The sequence below is a fragment of the Crocodylus porosus genome, unplaced genomic scaffold, assembly GCF_001723895.1.
Source record: "Crocodylus porosus isolate Cpor-Errol unplaced genomic scaffold, CroPor_comp1, whole genome shotgun sequence".
NCBI lineage: Eukaryota > Metazoa > Chordata > Crocodylia > Crocodylidae > Crocodylus > Crocodylus porosus.
This window is the reverse complement of record NW_017728910.1, coordinates 44,256,898-44,277,645: the sequence shown is the minus strand read 5'-3', so window position 1 is coordinate 44,277,645 and position 20,748 is coordinate 44,256,898. Positions and strand designations below refer to the sequence as shown.

The window sequence follows — 20,748 nt, the reverse complement described above, 5'->3', positions numbered from 1 at the left end:
GCTGGGCCTGTGCTGCCACAGCAAGGATTGGGCCCCTCATAGCTCTCCCACCATTCACCCTTGGCATGCCAACATCTCACAAGTCAAGGTTGCAGGAGTTTTTGGCACTAGCTCAAAAATGTTGCTGGCCCCTGGTCTAGCCTGGTCTTAAAAACCTCCAAGGATGGAGATTGGAGGTTTTTAACTCGTTGAAAGTTTATAATTCATTACTACTTAGGAATAGTGTTTTGCTGTAAATATAAGGAAGATTTTGAGCCAGTTTTTTACTGTGCTCCTTCCTACAGCTGCTCTTTCAGATGTGGACAGCAATATTTGTCATCATCATGGTCAAAGATTTCAGGTTTTGTTAAAAGCTTAGATTCTGCAGGCAGTAGCTCTCATCTGGTAAGTTTTTGCCACTGATAAGTGCATTTTTAAAGCCACTATTTGAATAAACATTCCCTTCTCCCCATGAGGCTGAAGAACATATAAAAATTCTTAAAGTAGTGTCCTAGATAAAATATTACTGGGCGAGGTCATTTCATTTAGAAAAAGCAGTTAGTGGCAGCAAACTGCCATCTAAAATGTCAGCAGAATTTTATTATATAGACTTGGGCACATTTTTCAGGCACTTCACATTTTTTTTATTCCCTTTCTTTGGGGGAAGAGAACCTATAAATAAACATGTCAGGATTATAATTTCTATTTTAAACAAGAAAAAAATCTTTTCACAAACATATTCTTTCATAAACATACGTGATTCTTTCAAAAAACCTACCGAAGCTAAATGGGATATTCACCATGCCTACCAACCACTCTAATAAATCTTCAGTTCAGAGAAATGAAAGCTAAAATGTACATTCATTATCCTTGTTATAAAGTAATTACTTGTACTTGAGCCAGAAATTTTTTTCTTTGAATTTTCATAAAGACCATACAAATCTACACTTATGGTAATTATATATGTCACTTTAATTGCTTACTTGAATTCATTTTCACTTGCTAACCCCATGTTAAGCATAGCCTTTGCCTATAACTCAAGCTTCAGATCAAGCCAACAATATAGGGACTAATGGAAAAACTGCTGTATCCTTTCAGATCAATACTATAAATATTAATAGCCAATGTACTAGAAGCAATGACGTTCTATGAATCTGTAAATTCATGGTTCCATTACACAATCTCTTATACACTGATCTCAGGAAGAAAACAACAGCATGTGCTATTACATGTTTCTATTTTAGATGAACATGCAATTTATTGTGTAAAGAAACTAATTTGAGAATATGGATTCAAATAAACAGCGCTCTTAATTATTTCAAGTCCTCTTCACCACAAAATGTATGTTCACAAACATATGTTAGGATGTTAAGTGAGTCTACGTAAATTTTTTTCAGTACTTCTCAATTTTCTCCCCTTTGCCCACTGACTGACAAAGGCTGCTTGGAGTACAACAGTGATGAAAAAGCACATAATCAGGAGCAGAATGAGAGCTTACATAATAATAATTCTGTATGTACAAGTTCCCATTGCTGGCAGATTTAGGTCCTTCAAGCTTTTTGTGGCAAAGACATGTGTTTCTACAGCACCAAACACAATGAGACCCTGATCTGTAAGGGGGCCCTTAGGCTTTTCTGTAACACAAAGCATAAAAGTATGTCTCAATATACACAAAACAGGCATCTTTAAAAACTACAAAATGATCTTTGCTATAGTTTTTCTCATATTCCCTATACTTTAAACAGAGAACAAATTTTAACTACATTTGATCACCATTTGCTTTAAATGATGGTTTAAGTATTGACCCGTGTATTATCCATTCTGTAACTCATTAGTCTGAGTCCTGCTGCTACTCCCCTGGATTTAATGTCAGAGAGGTGCACTTATATACAGTCAGTTACCCAAAAAATCATTCAATTGCCTTCAGTTTCTTTAAGGCCATTTTCTTTCTTTCATTCAATTCACTGGTAGTGGCAGTTTTTTTTAATTTTACTGCCTTGTCCTACCTGTGCTTTCACCATTGTGTTGTAGCTTTTCTTCCATCACTGTTGATTATGGTTCATTTATTAAATACACCAAATATCCAATCAAAACTGCTATTTAAGAGCTGTGATTAATGGCTTAGCAAAAATGTTGGATAACTAGCAATGCCTTGGAAACATAGGTGGCCTTCTACATGGTTCATTATTCCATGCCAGATAAAAGCTATGGACGCCATTACTACTTTTATGGACACCAGAATCATCCTTTTGGCATCTGGAGCGATGAAGGGTGGGGTTTTCAAAGCTACTTCTTGTTGGTACAACTCTGTTCCTACTGAAGTCAATGTTAAAAATCCAATTGTCTTAAAAAAAAGGAGAGCTAGGTCAATTCAGAGAGCACTTAAAAACTCCTTGTGCAGTATGCTCGGAAAGCAGAAATTCAAGATGCCTTTGTTGGCTTTTGGAAAAGGAATGGAATGGAGAGAGGAAGAATAGTGAAGAAGCACAAAAACATGATAAGATCTAAACAAAGAACAGATTTTTTCATTATTTTTCTTAATGTCCCGAAAAAGGTTTGCTCATCAAAGAGGACCACTCTGCCCTGTTACATTTCTGACACATGGCTTTTCTAGTTTACTTGAAAATTATGTATTGGCCACGAGGCCCTTTTCATGTTTTTGACTCTTGCTTTAGAGAACTAGTGCATGTGATAAAGTCATGACAGAATGGGGTTACTGCAGAAATGACTCATTGTTGAATAACCAAGTGTTTACTCTACCAAAACTGCATGTAACTGGACTGCCACAGTTTTTTCAGGTTTTCAGTTTTATTGTAAGATGTAGCTTTTAAATGTCAGTGCATCAGAAAAAAATGTAATCTCCTTGGGTGGCTTAGGTCTCTTTGTGTATGTTTGTTTACAGGAGGCACTCTTCCGGTTTTCAATTGAGAAATAAAGCCACTGAGTACATCAATGAAGAACTTTCTTGAATTATAGAGGGGGAATTAGCTGAAGAAAGAACCTTTCTTGAAGTGGAATGGGAAAGCATTGCTAGGAAAGGCCATTTGGATGAAAGCATGATTCCTGTGGGGTTTTGGTTTGACCATTCACAGATTCTAGTTTATGGTCTATGCAGGTTATGCTAATTTCAGTATCTGAAGATACTTGACCCATTTAGTTAGCTATATAAACCAGTTCAACTACACTCTTTTAAGATAAATGTATTTAAAAGTTGGATTGTGTCCTGTTCTTTGTAGATATACAAGGAAAGAAAGCACTTGTATATGGGCCTGACCTATTGCTCAATGAGCGCAATGGCAGATTTTCCAACAATTTAAGTGTGCATTGGATTAAGCCCTGTACCCATGTAAAGGTGAGAAGAATAATCCCAGTGCACAAGGACAGGTGCAATCTAGGTCTCAGTGTTGGATTGACCCTGAGTTCTCAGCATCTTGCACAAGGACTAAGACCTCAGAATAGGCCAAGAGAGAAGGTGGGATTTTATACACACCTTTCCCATTGGTTAGCAGCATTAGGTTGGTGTAGGCAGAGGACAGGTCAGTCTCCCCTGTAAAAGAACAAAGAAGCCACTGGGATATGCACTTCCCCACAGCCCTAGTCTGTGAAAGATCACTGTTGCATATTTGCTCCCCAACCTTCACCCTCATAGGGACAAAAGCATAAGCCACTATCTTGCCCTTAGTGGCTAGAATGATGTTGCTAAAAAGGGGAATCAGTAGACATTTTATCAGGTTAAAATTACATGCAAGCTCTGGTCCTATATGCAGGAGCAGAAACCCAATGCTTTCAAAAGTATGTCAATAAGCTTTGGTGTCAAGCCAGAAGTGTACTGGGCTGTGATTGCTAAAATTCATTTTTTCTGTGGTTTATATTACCATTTACCACATTATTGTATTATCATAAGAATTTTAACCAATCATTGCAGTCCAGAGGTCAAAGAAAGAAAAAATAAGTGCCAAACATTCTGCATGCCTACAAAAGAGCTCAGCAGCCCAGAACAGCTACAGGATTGATGTCATGCAGGATCCTGGGGAATTAAAAATCCCGACTTTAAAATCAGTTCATCAGCATTTCTAAACAGCTGTTAGTCCTGTGGGGCTATGGTTAAATTTAAGATTTTTAGAAGATTTTTCGTCTAATTATGCCATTTACATTAGCTTGCCAATACTCTTTCATAATTCTTTCAAGTGAGAATACTACAATACAATGTTGTAGTTTGCTGGACACGTTGGGAAATGCATGAGTTTGGATTTATGGAGCATGGTAGTTCATTTACAATTCTCATTGTAGATATTTTATTTTCAGTGCCAAATTAATGCTCATTCAAGGTTAGCTTGTTAATAGGGGGAAGGTATAATATAAAAACATGAGCCTCAGAAATGCAGGTTTCCCTCGATTTATGCAGTACACACATTCCCAGAGAACCGCGCATGAATCAAATTCGCATAAAGTGAACCCACTTTACAATGTAACAAATAGGGTTAGGTTCTCATGGTGGTGAGGGAGGGAGGGAGACTGGGACTAGGGAAGGGACGAGGGGAGCAGTGCTGCTCCCAGGGCTGTACAAGGCAGCAAAGCAGAGGGAACAGAACGGCACTCACCCCAGCCCTGGCTCTGCCTGTCCCCACAACAGGGCTCTACTTGTCTGCACTTGGTTCTGCTCCTGGGCTGCACCGTGCCCTAGTGCAGGCAGCTGGTGTCAGGTGCTCCCAGGGCCACTCCAGCATGGGCTGGCGTGAGTGCGGACAAGCGGAGCCCTGGATGGTTGGGGCACAGCACTCACCCCAGCCCTGGGAGCAGCCAACACCAGCTACCTGTAATAGCTCGGCTGCACCGTGGCCCCAACTCCCCTGGGGCTCTGCTGATCCTCACTCACCCCAGCCCATGCTGGAGTGGCCCTAAAGCAGCTGACACCAGCTGCCTGCACCAGGGCACAGGGCAGCCCAGCTGCTACAGGGAGGTACAGTCGACCACTCCTGGAGCTGCTCCAGCACAGGCTGGGGTGATTGGGGACTGACAGAGCCCCGGGGGTTCAGGGCACAGTGCAGCCCAGCTACTACAGGCAGATGGTGTTGGCTGGTCCTGGGGCTCGGGTGAGTCTCATGCCCTGACCACCCAGGCCTCCACTTGTCCATACTCACCCTCAGCCTGTGCTGGAGTGGCCCCAGGAGCAGCTGACACCAGATGCCTGCACCAGGGCACGGTACAGCCTGGGACCAGAGGTGAGTGTGGACAAGTGGAGCCCAGGCACGGGGTGGGGCAGGGGGAGCACAGTGCAGCCCAGTGGCTGCAGGCAGCTGGCAGTTGGGGCTGGGATGAGTGGGGCCATTGCCCTTTCCCCTCCCCACACAGAATTACCTGCTGGGGGGGCAGGGGGGCATCTATGCTTATCACATATTAGCAAACTTACCTCGCATATAACGAATTGTGTCTAAATATGCTCATCACATAAGAGTGAATTCACATATAAAGAACTGGCATAAATTGAGGGAAACCTGTACAATGAGCATGGAAAATAGAAGAAATATCAGGACAGGAGCTGGGGGCACATACAACATCAACACAACAGCAGTGGAATAGGTACAGAGCAGCACCACAGCTGCAGACTGATATGGGGAGCTCTGCGAAGGTCCTTGGCCACTCCTTTGTCTGTCTGTGCTCCTTCTGGGATGTCGGAACCTGCTAGCAGTCCTAGCTAACCTTCATCTTTTGGAAGTGTAAACTAAAGGCCAGTGCAGCCATGGATATCTGAAAAGAGTTGCTTTGACACAGGGAACCTCAAGGGAAAAACATGGAGGAAACTGTCTTGGTGTAAATGCATGCAAATAAAAAGCTGCCCCAGAAGGAATTACCTTCCTTTGATTAAAAAAAAACCTGTCCTGGATTAGAATCAGTACAATGTTTATAGGGTTTGGGTAGATTTATCTTAGTTCAAAGAATTGCATTATGTGGACACGATATCTTTCTTTTCCACATGGGGACTGGTTTTTTCCAGGAATATCCCATTCAGGTGTCCATGGCTCCTGTGTTACAGCATTCCCTCTGACCAGATGCACAGGGATCTTGGGTCTGCTACAACTCTTAGCTATAGAACCTGACTCTTCAGCTCATAGAGTCATGTTTTTGACTTGGGAGGTGCTCTACTTACTAGGGCTGTGCGAAACAGCACCGTTTTGTTTAGACTTCCATTTCACCATTTTAGTGGGACAGGATTTTGGTTCAAGTTTTGTTTCGTTTTGAAAGCATTGTTCTGTTTTGTTTTGTTTAAACTGTTTTGCTGTTTCAATGGTTTGCCTATAGGCTATAATGGGGAAGAACAAAACTGTCTATAACTTTGTCATTTTCAGCTGATTTGGATGAAAACAGCAGGAATGGTAGCCCCTTCTGAGGGCATGAAGCTTGCCAAGTTTCAAGGAGATAGATGTAGGGGTTTCTGGGAAACTCCACCTCAAAGTCTTGAAAGCAAAATTCATATCACTGGTAAGTCTGAAGGCAGAGAGGGGTGAAAACAGCAGGCATGGTAGCCCCTTCTAACAGCATGAAGGCTGCCAGGTTTCAAGGAGATAGGTATAGGGGTTTCTGGGAAACTGCACCTCAAGCTGCGGACAAACAAAACTTGTGTGAAAATGTGCAACTGTGTATGCGTGTTAAGGCGTGCCCTCATTGGCGCTGAGGCCTCTATATGACACAGTAGTATGTCCCAATGAGGCCGCCTCCTCCCCTACAGCCTCAGTCCAGTCCACCACTTTAAATGGCAACAGGTAATAACTTAATAAGCAGCACAGTAGCATCAGCAGCATCTCAGGCAGCCAAACTGTCACAGTCAATATCAGAGCAGTTCTTCCCCACTCCTCCCCTTCCCTTTCCTTACTTTGTTTCCCTTCAGGCAAGCCCAGCTTTAGCTTCAAAACTCAAAATGTTTCAAAAGTTTTGAAACATTTTGACTGCCCTCGTTTTGTTTCGAGGCTGTTTCAAAGTCTTTTGTTTTGTTTCAATTTTGCTGTTTCGAGCTTTGAAATGAGTTGAAACCACATCAAAATGAAACAGCCCGTGAAATTTCACGCAGCCCTGCTATTCACTATAAAAGATGCTGGCCATCAACACAAGCAACCAAATTATCATTGCATCGTTTGTGGGTTACATGGCATCCAATATATGGATTGACACTGGCGCCCTCAGTCAGCCCATATGTCAGACACGGTACGCGAGGTATCCTGAGGGAAGAGTGGGAGTTCCACATATATTAGGGGTGTGTGCTCAAAAATTTTTTACTGATAGGGTTGCGTGATCAAAAAAGTTTGGGGACCACTGCTCTAACAAATAACTTCAAATATATACAGGAGTGAGTTAACACACTACTATTGGGTGTTAGAATAGGTCGCCTGAGTTCTACACTGATTTAGGTTTTCATCTGTTTTTTTTTTTTCCAAAGACAATAAGCAAAAAAAAAAATGAATAGTGCCTCCAATACTCCAATTATGTTTTTGTGTAGCTCCATAGACTGCAACCTGCTGCACTCTATACACAGAGGATTTTATGGGGCTTGCACAATACAGACATATATGGTATCATGTAGTCCCATCTTACACAGCCTGAGTAACATGATCCCCCCATTTGGAAACCATTAACAGTCTAGTCTACATGAACTCTGAGGATAGCGCTCTAGTGGGCAGGGAAGGGGGTGGTTACTTATTCATCAAACTATAAAAGGAAACAAGACTGCATAAATTATCTTACCAGGCATACTGACCAGTAGTGCACAAATAGCAAACGTTGAACACCTGCAAGACCACTATTTGTGATGAATACACAGAGTAAAACGCATTTGTGTAATACATTCCATTGACAAGCATAAGGACATTTCTGTCTGTCTGCAGACAACCTACAAGACACTAGAAGCTACATTTGTTGGCTAAACTGCTTTGTGAATTATTTGCTGAGGTCTGGCAATCATCCCCATTAGAAAACATGACAGAGGGCAAGAGGGCAAACCAAGACAAGTTCCTAAGGGAGAGTAAGTATGCATTCCACCATCCTTGAGGCACAATTTACAATTACATTTTTTAGTATCAGTATCCAATGTGCGTGAGCTAATAGGGAGCACCAGTAATCCCGCTCCACCCTTGCCTAAAGCATCTGTTTTGGTTATTCCCTTTCCTGGGACAACTTACTCTAAGCTTTCATTACAGAACCCAGTTCTGCCATCCTACTCAAAACCTGCAGTGATTCATCCTGTGTTTGTAGTCTGGGAGGGGGAGAGAGCTTGAACCTCTGTAACCACATAGGTACATGTTCCTAGTTGCATCAAGACAACTTACCCTGATAAGCCCCATTTTGTTTCGGTGCTGCAAGTCTTGCATTAGATATTTGCAAAAGCATAGCTACATACTAAGGTTGCCAACTTTGACTGAAGATATTCAGGGAGGTTTTTTTCCTGAAGTTTTTCTGCAAGATTTTTTTTTCTTAAAATATCCTATTAAAATTTCCTGGATTGCTTTCAATAGTCACTGGGAGATTGATTCTGGTAGACTCCTAGCCAAGCCTGGAGGGTTGGCAGCCTTACTACATGTATATAATTTCACTAGTGCAAACTACTCTTTTCTGGATAAGGTACTACTAAACATGAGTAAGAGTGGCAGAATGTGGCCTTCAGCTGGTAGTTATTTCATACTGCCAACCAGTATGAAATAATGACAGTTTTTTGGTAGTTGAAAAATAAAACCTCTGAAGCTAGACTGCTTCTCCTTTTCTCTTCAGTGAGGGTCTTGACTTTCAAGGTACTGAGTCACCCCTTCAACAGGGTAAAACTCAATACTTTGCAGGATCAAGCTCATGACAACCTCAAAAAATGAAAAAATGCTTTATCCTTGGTCCACAGGCTTTTTAAATTGTTTGTGCACTGATTCTCTAAACTGAAGGATTGAAATAACCAGGATATACCATTAAGCTCAGTTATACATCAGTAGCTCTCAAAATGACATTTCCATTTCATTAAGGCTGTAGGCATCTGTTATTTATCAATATCAAATGGTACATGTAAAAATAAATCTATAAATAGAAAACAAAAATAAAGTAACTGAGCCCTTCAACTAGTCATTGCTTATTCTCTCTGCAGAATTATACTTAAGCACAGTTTATATGTATGTACATGGCAATATATTGTGTGCATTTATATGTACACTGCTTGGCTTACTGACTTGGGTTTTTTAGCTAGAGATGGATTACAGTGAGGCAATTTACAGGTGTATTGGCCATGTTTACATACTTCAGCTAAATGGCAGCCAAAGATAAAAATTAATAGAAAAAAAATCTTATTTTTATTTGGAAAATAAAAAGATCCATCAGAATGTTGTGCCTATCAAGTCCTGATGGGGTTCAGCGGATACTGTCTTTGTATACTGTCCAGCATAGTGTCAACTGAACCCCATCAGGACTGACAGGCACGACATTCTCATGGATCTTTTTATTTGTCTGAAAAAACACATTTGTATCCTTCTTTCTCGGTAGCAGTCTCACCCTCTCCAGAACACATTATTCAGTGTTAAAAAACTACTGAACTTAAAAAACAAACAAAACCCCTTGCAACTGTACAATAATAAGCAATGAAAACAGTTTTTAAAAGAAAATATATTTCAATTTCAGGCTTCCACTGCAGAAAGACTGTTATATCCTGGGTAGTATAAATACTGAGTCTCTGAGTACAAAAAACGCTTGGAAAAATCCTTTTTAAAAGGGGATGCTATCAGTTTGAAAGTTATACATACAGATTTTTGGATCAGACCTACACTTCAAAATTTTGCCAGCATTACTGTCCCCTTGCCTGAGGCTTGAGATCACAGCCAGCTAGCTATGTGGGGAAAGCAGCTTCTCTGTGTGCAGCTCTCCAGACAAGACAGCTGCACCTTAGTGTCCATCTTTCAGGAAGTTAATGGTTAAGTCCGTAGAAATGCCTCTTCTGCCGCCATAAACCATGCCTCCATTGCGGGGGATCTGCCACCAGAGTTCTGCTGGCACAATTACATGGTTGCCGCATAATGAAGACAACTCCTTAAGTAGACTATTTTACCTGCCATACTAATAATAATGCTATGGTTCAGCACTTCTTTGTCTCATTCATTCTATAGAACCTTTCTTTGGAGAACAAGCTAGGCCCTGTTCCTGCCACCGTTCTCACCCCCACTGACCGCTTCTCTCATTGTGTAGGCCACCCGGAGATAAATGCAGCAATCCTGCGAAGTGATCTATATAGGCAGTTCTCTGACTGCAGAACTTCAGTAAGCCAGCTCATGTACTTAAAGTCAAATGTGTATAAGTTTTTGCCAGACTATCTAATTATTTTTTGTCATGATGATGCTTGTACAATTTTAGCTTCTCGCTTGCTTTGGACAGTTGAAATGCACAAGTCACAGTCATTCTTACTTTATATATAGTTCTCTTTCAGCTTTCATACCTATAGCATTTATATGGTAAACTCCTCAAGGGAATTTAAATTCAGGAACATACTCCCATTGTTTTTCTTTGACCAACACTGCAAACTTGCATGACTAAAATTGGGCTTCAGCTTCCATATTTAAGCCCCTAAATACAAAGTAGCTTGACAAAAAAGTTTGGCAAACATCTGCAAGTACTAGTGACTTCAACAGAATTAGCTTGTACTTGCCACTCATGAAAATCAGGTGTCTGGCTTTGGATTTTGCTGCCTAAGTGTAGGCATCCCAGGTTTAATAATTTGTTTCAATATTTAACAGAACTTTAATTTTAGTGCTAATCAACCTGACAGAGTCCCTTTAAGCAAGACATATTCCCATAACTGCTCTTATAATTCTAAAAATTTTAGGATGTTTTTCGTATATATCACGATTTCTGAAGGTCAGTGTGGACACATTTTAAGACACAGTGATAATAATACAATGTATAGAACTACTTGGCAGTATTTAGCTGGTACAGTTTCTTGTGGAAACAACATAATACCAAAACACACTACATTGAATGCTTACGAGTTATTACAAGCAAAAATCCCCGAGACACCAGGAATTAAAAAGCAGAGTTCAATGAAGGAATGTTGATACTGTTGGTTGATATGAACAAAGCCATGCCATGCCAAGCCTTCCCTTATTGCTTGTTCAAGTGCAGAAATAAACTAGAAAGGAAAGAACAGAAAAAACAAAAGTCACCATAGACTTAATATTAGGCTTTAGCCTTGCAATATAATCCGATGAAATCAAAGAGCAGGCAAATTTACTTGGCACAGCCCTCCTGAAGAAGTCTACTATAGTGCTACCACATTAATTACTTGTGTTAGAAAGCCTGACTACCTTCCTTCCTGGTAAAAGAGCGCTTGCTAGAGTTATAGGGTAAATGGCGTAGATAAAGCTGAGTATGTGACCTAGCTTCCATTAAAATCAATAGCAAAACTCCCACTGACATCAATAAGGGCAGGATAAGCTCTGACTATAAACACTGCACACACAGCCCAGTGAAATCGAGGAGAGACTTGTACCATCACGCACTAGAGAAGTCACTGAGGTCCCTATTCAGGTTAGCACTTAAGCACAAATTATTCCTGTGGAAGTCAATGGTACTCGCAGATGTTCACTGACCTGTTGATCAAACTACTTCATATGTAGGGATTTAACTATGGAAACTGAGGCCTAATTTTAATTTTATGCAAATGTTTTAAGTCCTTTGACTTCAGTGGTACATGTTTAAGTGTTGTCCTGAATAAGTATGTCTTTCTAAATCTAGGCCTTAATTTCTCTCTGCCTGGGTTTCTAATCCTTACAACAGGGTTATTATTTTCTTTAATCTTTTTGCCTATTTAAATTATAAACTTGAATCAAAATATGTGTACACTGAGTCCTGAATTATCACAACTAAGGCCTACAAGCAATACTTCAGGGGAAATAATAGAAGTATCAGGCTTGTGAGGATATGGACTCTAAAGAAAGGATATGGACTATAAAGGCAATGTTTTTGAAATAGTCTATGACCATCCGTCTATATATATCAAATTAAATGCTGCAGTAGATCCTGTGAGTGTTAGACATGATCTTCATTCTGTGATGCCACACTCCTGAGTTTAGAATCACATACACAACCAAATTCCAGCTATTCCCTAAGTATTCTCCAAGTAATTTCAAATCTGTCTTTTCTGTTGTATGCTGGACTTAAATGTTGTTATTCTGTCTCAGAATGTTTATAAAGTATTCAGATCATCAAGCTGTGGCAACAAAAGTATATTAAGCCAGTGTGATGGTCAGACAATGGAAGGAAGAAGGATTCCTCTTTTCTTGTTTTTACTTCCTTGCGAGGACATGAGAAGTGCCCTAGGATTAAGTATTACATCAGTGTAATCAATTTAAAGGTTGTGCATACGTTTTCACAGTTTGATGCACCAGACCGCAGAAGGAATCCTAATTGTCAAATGAAGACGGTCAGATAAGATGATATAATTCACTAATAACCAAAATGGATCTGATGGTTATTTTCCATCTTCATAATGTCAGAATTATGAAACCTGAAAATCTTCCTGCGTCACACTAGTGCCAACAAGTGTAATACCTATAAGCTGCCATATGCACCTAAATTCAGCATGTTGTGTTTACTGATGATGTTTTAAATCTACTTTAAAGAAATAGTGGAAGCAAATGGACACAGAGTGAAAGTCATTATGTGATCTGAGAACGGGGGATTAATGCATATCCGTAACATAGCTTGCTGTTAAATCTCTCTTGGGTTACTGGCAGTATTGTTTGACTGAATGTAACCCCTGTTTTCATAGCTAATTCCATATTAAAATTATTTTATATTAACAATTTCATTCATAAGAGTTCTTGCTCATAGATAAATTATACATTAAAAAGGAAAAAGACTTTGTAATCCTTGCTTTTAATATATTAATATCTCCGTGTGTATGCTATATGAACTTCAGTTGTAGTTATTTTGAGATGCTTGTTCTGCTTCAAACATAATTGTGACTCTTCATTTATATTTTATTTCCATGTATTATGGATGTGTGGAATATTACGCACAACTACTTATTATAACAAAAATATCAGAAAGGCTTTGGACTAGATTTTTAAGGTATTTAGGTACCTGAAAGTGCAGAGAAGCAGTCTCAAAAAAAAATCCTCCTAGTCTGTACCTGAAATACCTATAAAATCTGGCCTTTTAAAACCATAAAAGATTTTTAAAAGTCGTCTTTAACTCTAATTCTAAGATTGTTCCTTCCCCCACTGAAGTCAATGGTACTTTTGCAATGGCTTTAATGAGAGGTAGACTGATATTGCATAAAAGTTCACTTAATCATGGGAAAGCAAATTGTACACCAGGGAAAACTGTGTAATATAACAAGACTGGGTTCCATTAAGATTTGGACATTGTCCAACCTCAATCAGTAAATATTTAGTGGAGTTTGCAATATTTCTCATAACTGTATGACATTTGAAAGGGATATTCACAAACTAATTTTCCTAAATGTTTTATATTAATTTTGTTTTTTGATGTCAGTTCACTGGAAATCACAGAGATATTTAGACTGTAAATGAAAAAGAAAATAAATTACTCACTTATAATTATAATAAGAATGACTGCACATACTACACCAAGGATGATCATCATCTATAAAGAGAGTTAGGGAAAGAAATCAGGTCTTCGCACAGTAAAAGTAACTTATATTGTGTCATAATGTGGATTGTATACTGTTTCTTCATGTTTTTAATTCTTGTGCAAACACACTATAATCACTCTTATAGGCACCAAATTTATCACTTCCTGGAACTCATTCACATGGGCAGAGAACACTTATTAAGATACCAACTAAGACCCTCAAAGTTGTGTTAGGTGCTTATGTTGGAGCTCATGGTGCAGCCTATTGCTCAGATGGCTTTGGTTGGGCTCTTCAGTCATATTAAACTTCATTGCCTTAACATAATTGAAACAAAGCATCACTTTTTCATGTCCAAAAAGGGCCCTATCATACTCTGAACACATGTGAAAGGAAGAAAGAGTCACCTTGGTACCACCCTCTATCAGAGAGGTGTCAGCCCTAATGGTAGATTTTACTTATGTCCCACTCGCTTTCTGAAGGCCTCTCTAAAAGCTTTAATTTCTGTCCAGAAAAATAACCTAAGATACTACAATGTGGAAAACTAGAAGAATTTTTCCAACACCTCTGTCTTGAGCAATATTTCCACAACCAAAATGAATCTACTTTCATCAACATTGCCTCTTGTGACAACATGAGGAAAATATTAACACCAAAAAACCCCAGACAAACCCCCCACCATCAGATTGGACACCTCACAGTGGATGAAATTCAAACCTTGACTGCTATATTGACTGCTTCAGGGAAAGAATGAACAACAAAATAATCAACAACAAGCACCACCATAACAACCTCTCCCTCTCAGAGAGAAGGGAAAGAGAACCGCTAAGATCCAACCACCAAATAGTAATAAAACCAGCAAACAGAGGGATAACTATAGTTATCCTTAACTGTGAAGACTACATAAAAGAAGCCAACAGGCAGCTCTGACACCACCTACTACAAAAAACTAGAGGAAGATCCAACTCCCCTTTTCACCTTAGAACTTAAAACCACTAATCACTTTCACATCATTTCCATCTGAACTACAAGAAAAACTACAAAGCTTGATCCCCTCACTATTCAATCCAGGGACTTTTTACATGCTCCCTAAAATCTACAAACAAGGAAACCCAGGCAGACCTATAATATCCAACCATGGAACCCTAACTGAGGAAATATCAGGTTTCGTCAAATCCATCCTAAAGCCTCTTGTCACCCGAAGACCAAGTTTTGTCCAAGACACAACAGATTTTCTATGAAAACTTAAAAACATAGACCACCTTCCCAGCAACACCCTCCTAGACATCATGGATATTACTAGCTTATATACCAACATCCCACACCATGATGGCATCCAAGCCCGCTTCACATATCTACAAGAGCAAGTTCGCAACTTAGAGTATAGACCCAAAGATATTACTGAACTTATACACTTCATCCTCACACACAATTTCAGTTTCAATAACCAACACTTCCTCTAGACAATGGGCACAGCTATGGGCACCAAAAAGGCCCAACAAAATGCCAACCTTTTTATGGCCCACCTGGAAAAAGAATTCCTCAAGAACTGCACCATCAAACCCATGCTATACCTAAATATATATAGATGACATCTTCATCATTTGGACTGAAAACCTGCAGTCTGATTGATTTCCATCACAAATTCAGTAACCATCACCCATCCATCAGAGTATCACTGGAATATTCCAGCACTAACATTTCCTTTTTAGTCATTATGATCAATATCCAGAATAGTAAAATACAAACCATCATACACAAGAAACCCATGAAACATCATACATATCTACACAGAACCAGCAATCACCCTTAACACACCAAGAAAGCTATAATATATAATCAAGCCCTCCAATACCACTAAATCTGCACTGAGGAAAATACCTGCGATCATCACCTTGCAAATCTCAAAAGGGCTTTCGCCCAACAAGAACACTCCTCCAGAGAGATGGATTGTACTTCTGAAAGAGCCACCTGGATACCACATGATGAACTGCTGCAGTACAAAAAGAAAATCCTCATGAAACACATGCCATTAATTATGACATACAATCCTTCCCTAGAACCTATATGGAAAATCCTCAAACAATTACAACCCGTACTAGAAGAAGGCCCAATTCTTAAAGAGATCTTTCCAGAATCACCCATCCTAGCTTTTAAACAAGCAATCTATGGTCTAGATCCAATGGCCTATGGCCCAAAGCACACCGAATAGCTCCAGACCATGCCAGGACACAACATTTAAAATCTGCCAACACATCTCCAGCACTCTCACAATCATTACACCCCACAACAGAACCATCGCTATTCCTGGATCTTACACCTGCACCTCCAGAAATGTAATATATCTCATCCAGTGCACTAAATGCCCTGATGGAAAATGTATAGGAGAAACTAAACAACAACCATGTACCAGAATGAATGTATACCAGAAAGCAATCAAAGACAAAAGTACCCAATTACCTGTGGGTGCACATTTCTCACAAGATAACTGTTCTCTCTCTATTCTCTCAGTTCTAATCCTCCAAGGAAATTTACAAAACACCTTTCATAGATGAGCCTGCAAACTTTGCTTCATAAATCTACTGGATACAAAAAACATCATAGACTTAATATAGACAATGGATTTGTGGCACATTACAACCTGCCTGCCATCTGATAACCCCAAGTAACTTCTCTACATTTTACATAGCTACCTTCCATCACCAAGTTTACATTCCCCCCTTCCCATCCCACCTAACTGTCTCACACCTATTGTTTCCCTTTCCCTCTGACCCTCACTGCCACACAACTGCATTTTCATAAACCCACATTTTGCATATTCGCTTTTATTCTACCCAGGAGAGCACACAAAACTCCACTAGACTCTCCCCTTGCCTGAAGAAGGCATTTGTGCCTGAATGCTTGCAAAGAACAATTTTTCCAACTATTTATTTGATCTAATAAAAGATATCACATCTACTCAAAGAACCTTGTCTGTCTATGTCCTTAGACCAACACAGCTACCCCACTCCTTTTCAGCATTTAAAACTAGAAGAGGACCGAAGTTTTTCTTTTCTCTACTCTGCCTTCAGGAGAAGCAGGGAAGAATTATGGAGCACAAACAGAGCAGAGCTGAGGTCTAATTCACTGGTCCCGGAGCTCTCTGGATCTGAAGATTCCCATAATCAGATATGGGGCCAAGTGAAAAATCACTAGGGAACAGGAAGGAGGGGCCAGAGGACACATTTTTGCTAGCCAGTATCAGTGCACTGTGTTTTTCTGAGCATAATCTTAGCATCATAATCCATAAGGCAGCTAATGAAGAGGCAAGTGAGGAGTAGTTTTGGGACCCTGTCCTGGAAACATGTGGTGTACTTTGGGAGGGAAGTGAACTGTCAACAGCATCACTTGTCATGCAGGGAGAGGGAAATGAGGCTGGGCATCTGATTTGCTGGCTGCCTTGGGGAGACATGTGACCAAATACCTTGCGTGGGAAAATTAAGCAGGAGGCCTGGCAGGGTCCAGAGTGGCAGGTTGAAAATAGGAAGGAATGAAGAGGGAGAGGGCAAGACTGTTGAGGAGATGGGAAAAAAGATATTGGCGATAACTTTCCCCAGATAGAGACTCTCTTCTTTTATTTCCCATGGTGGCCTAAGAATGCCCTGACTTGGCAGCTTTTTTCTTCACCAAGAAAACGAGGCAAATAATTTCCCACAAGTAGAGAAGCTCCTTGCACCCAGTTCTTCTTATCTGCTAGACTGAGAGTGACTTTGAAGATGTTCTCAAATGTGTTTTTATTAAGTTAGAACTAGATTTGGTATGTTGTAGGCATTTACTCAATTTGTATAACATACTTTCCTATTTAGATTTTTAAATTAAACCTTTTCCTTGGAGAAATACTTGGGTTTGAATGAGTGGGCTGGGCCTGAGGCTTAGGCTTAGGTGGGAAAGCCTTGCAAAATTTTCAAAGCTATTGTGAAACCCATCACTTTTGTTTTTTTACAAGACATCTTAAAGATTTTGTGAAATCCAAAATTCATAGATTGTAAGAGGCTGGAAGGTACCTCCAGCCCCCTGGCACTAGGCAGGAAAGACAACAGGGTTCAGGTGACCCTAGCAAGGTGACCGTCCAGTCTCCTCTTGAAGATTTTCAGGGCAGGCAATTGCACTACCACTGAAGGGAGTTTATTCCATAGTCTGGACACCCTGAACGTGAAGAAGTTTTCCCTAGTGTTAAGCCTGAAATAGCCTTCCAGGAGTTCATGGCCGTTTCTCCTGGTTTTCCCCAAGGGTGCCCTGGTGAACAGTTGTTCACCGAACCCTTGATGTATTCCCCTGATGTAGCAGTAAGCTGCTACCAAGTCCCCTCTCAACCTTTATTTTTTTAGGCTGAAGAGACCCAAGTCCCTCAGCCTTTCCTCATATGGCTTGCCTTGCAAGTCTCTGATCATATGGGTAGCTCTTCTCTGGACTCTGTCAAGCTTTTCCACGTCTTTGTTGAAGTGGGGCACCCAAAACTGGATGCAGTACTCCAGCTCTGGTCTCACCAATGCTGAGCAATGTGGAAGAATCACTCCCTTTGTTTTGCTTAAGATGCAATATTGAACTTCATCTGGTTCTGACCTGCCCAACTTGCTAGCCTGTCTAGATCCACTTGTATCTGCAGCTGATCTTCAAGTGTGACCATGCTCCCCCATAACTTGATGTCATCCACAAACTTGGCCATTGAGCTCTAAATGGCCACGAACATCCAAATAATTGATAAAGATGTTGAAAAGCACTGAACCGAGCACAGACCCCTGAGGGAAAATCAATGGCCACTTCTCACCAGGATGACACAGATCCATTCACTGGAACTCTCTGGGTCCTACCCCACAGCCAACTTCCTACCCCCCTACTAACTGTAGAGCAATTAAGCCCGCAATCCTCTAATTTTCCTGTGAGGACATCATGGGATATCATATTGAAGGTCTTTTGGAAGTCTAGGTATACAATGTCAACATTCTCTCCCTTATCCAGGTGGCAAGTTACCTGGTCGTAGAAGGAGAGGAGGTTGGAAAGACAGGACCTGCCCACGATGAAGCCATGCTGGCTGTTATTCAGAATCTTACCTTCTACAAGCATATCACAAATAGACTTCTTGATGAATTTTTCCAGGATTTTCCCTGGGATAGAAGTTAGGCTAATTGGCCTGCAGTTGGCTAGGTTCTCTTTCCTTCCCTTCTTGAAGATGGGCACAACATTGGCCCTCTTCCAGTCTTCAGGGATCTCCCCCAAGTGCCACACATTTTGGAAGAGTTTCACCAGAGGTCCCACAATGACTCCAGCTCCTTCAGCACTCTCGGATAAAGTTAATCTGTTTTTGCTGACTTATAAATGTCTAACTTTTCTAACTGATCCTGCACCACCTCAGTGTCAACAGCAAGAAGGTGGTCATTCCCACCATGCCCATTCTGAACCTTACCTAGTATGATTTTCCCCTTAGTCCGGTGAAATACCAATGCAAAGTAGTCATTCAGGAGTTTAGTTTTCTCCTGAATGTCGGTAACCAGCTCTCCTGAGTTTTTAGGCAATGGCCCCACCCTTCCATTTGCTTTTCTCCTGTTCCCTAACATACCTAAAGGGCTTCTTATTTGTCTTGATTTCTGTTGCTAGTTTTCAGTTATCACCTTAGCCTTTCTAATCTGCTACCTATAGGTGAGGGCTGTTGTTGTATAGTTCTCCTTGGAAACTGTCCCAAGCTTCCATTGTTTGTATGCTTCTCTCTTTTTATTCAAGAGGACCATGATATCCCTGTTAAGCCCTTCTGCTACCTTTCCTTCACATGGGAATGGACTTCTTTTGGGCTTCAAGGATCATGTCCTCAAGGAACAACCACTCTTCATGCACACCTTTCACCTTCAGTCCCTGGTCCTGCAATGCTTCCCCTACTATTGCCCTGATCCTGTTGAAATTCACTTTTTTGAAGTCCAAAACTTCAACCCTGCTATCTGATTTTCCTGCCTTGTGATGGCCAGTGAACTTGATGGTACTGTGGTTGCTGTCACTCAGGCTACCTTCTATATTCAAATTGCTCACCAGATCGTCTCCTTTGGCCAAGACCAGGTCTAGGAGAGTGTTACCTCTGGTCAGCCCATGGACTTCCTGAGTCAAGTAGAGCTCTTCGGTACAGGACAGGAAGCGATGTGACCAATCTGACTTAGCCAAGTGTTCCCCCCCAAGAGATGTCTGGGTGATTGAAGTTGCCCATGATGACCATATCCCATGCGTGCATGGCCTCTGCCAGTTCTCAGGAGAACTCCAGATCAAGCTCCTTCCCCTGGTTTGATGGCCTGTAGTATACACCTACAGTTAGGTCTCTCTCACTGCCCCCTCCCCCCGCCCCCCTTGTAGTTTGACCCAGAGGGTTTCGGGTGGCTCTTCTTTGGAGTTGATGTTGGCCTCCAAGGAGGTGTACTGCTCCCTCACATAGAGAGCTACACCTCCACCTTTCTTCCCTACTCAGTCCCTTCTGTGCAGGGTGTAGCTCTCTATGGCTATGTTCCAGTCATGTGAGGAGTCCCTCCAGGTCTCCGTAATCCCTTCTAGATTTTAATGCCCACTGGAGAGTAGGAGGACTAGCTCCTCCTGCTTGTTCCCCATGCTCCTGGCATTAGTGTACAGGCACCTGAGTCCTCCAATTGAGACCCTCCATTTCCTGTCATGCTGAGGGCGAACCATTCCCTCAGGTCTTGCAAGAGTGTCTCTCCTACTGTCCCCAACTTTGGAGCTTTCTTGTGTGTCATCCCTTTCCAGGAGTCCTCTCTTCCTGAAACGTGTACTGTGGTCGAAGAAACCAAAGCTCTCTCGGTAACACCACCACCAGAGTTGTTGGTTCATTTCTTTGATGTATACATGGTCTATGACCCACAACCAGGAGCACAGAAGAAAAGACTACCTGCACCCCCGACCCCTTGATCCCAGAGCCCTGCAGTTACTCATAGTTTCATAATTAGTAGGGTTGGAAGGGACCTGAGCAGATCATCAAGTCCGACCCCCCTGCCATGGTGATTGTCTAGCCTTGTCTTAAAGACCCCCAGGGTAGGAGCCAGCACCACTTTGCTTGGAAGTTGGTTCCAGATCCTAGCCGCCCTGACCGTGAAGTAGCGCCTCCTGATGTCTAGTGTGAATCTACCCTCTGCCAG

The 20,748-nt window shown here is 41.2% G+C and overlaps 1 protein-coding gene across 1 annotated transcript in view; it reads right to left on the bottom strand.

The window, feature by feature from the left end:
- Positions 1 to 8,473: 8,473 nt before the first annotated feature.
- LOC109308318 (vesicle-associated membrane protein 2-like) overlaps positions 8,474 to 20,748 on the bottom strand; it is a 26,013-nt gene continuing 13,738 nt past the window's right edge. The window contains exons 4-5 of the mRNA XM_019532562.1: positions 13,548 to 13,599; positions 8,474 to 11,119 (exon numbers count right to left, since the gene is read on the bottom strand). Coding sequence (XP_019388107.1) covers positions 11,103 to 11,119; positions 13,548 to 13,599 — 69 coding nt within the window. The 3' untranslated portion in view covers positions 8,474 to 11,102. The remainder of the gene's footprint in view (positions 11,120 to 13,547; positions 13,600 to 20,748) is intronic.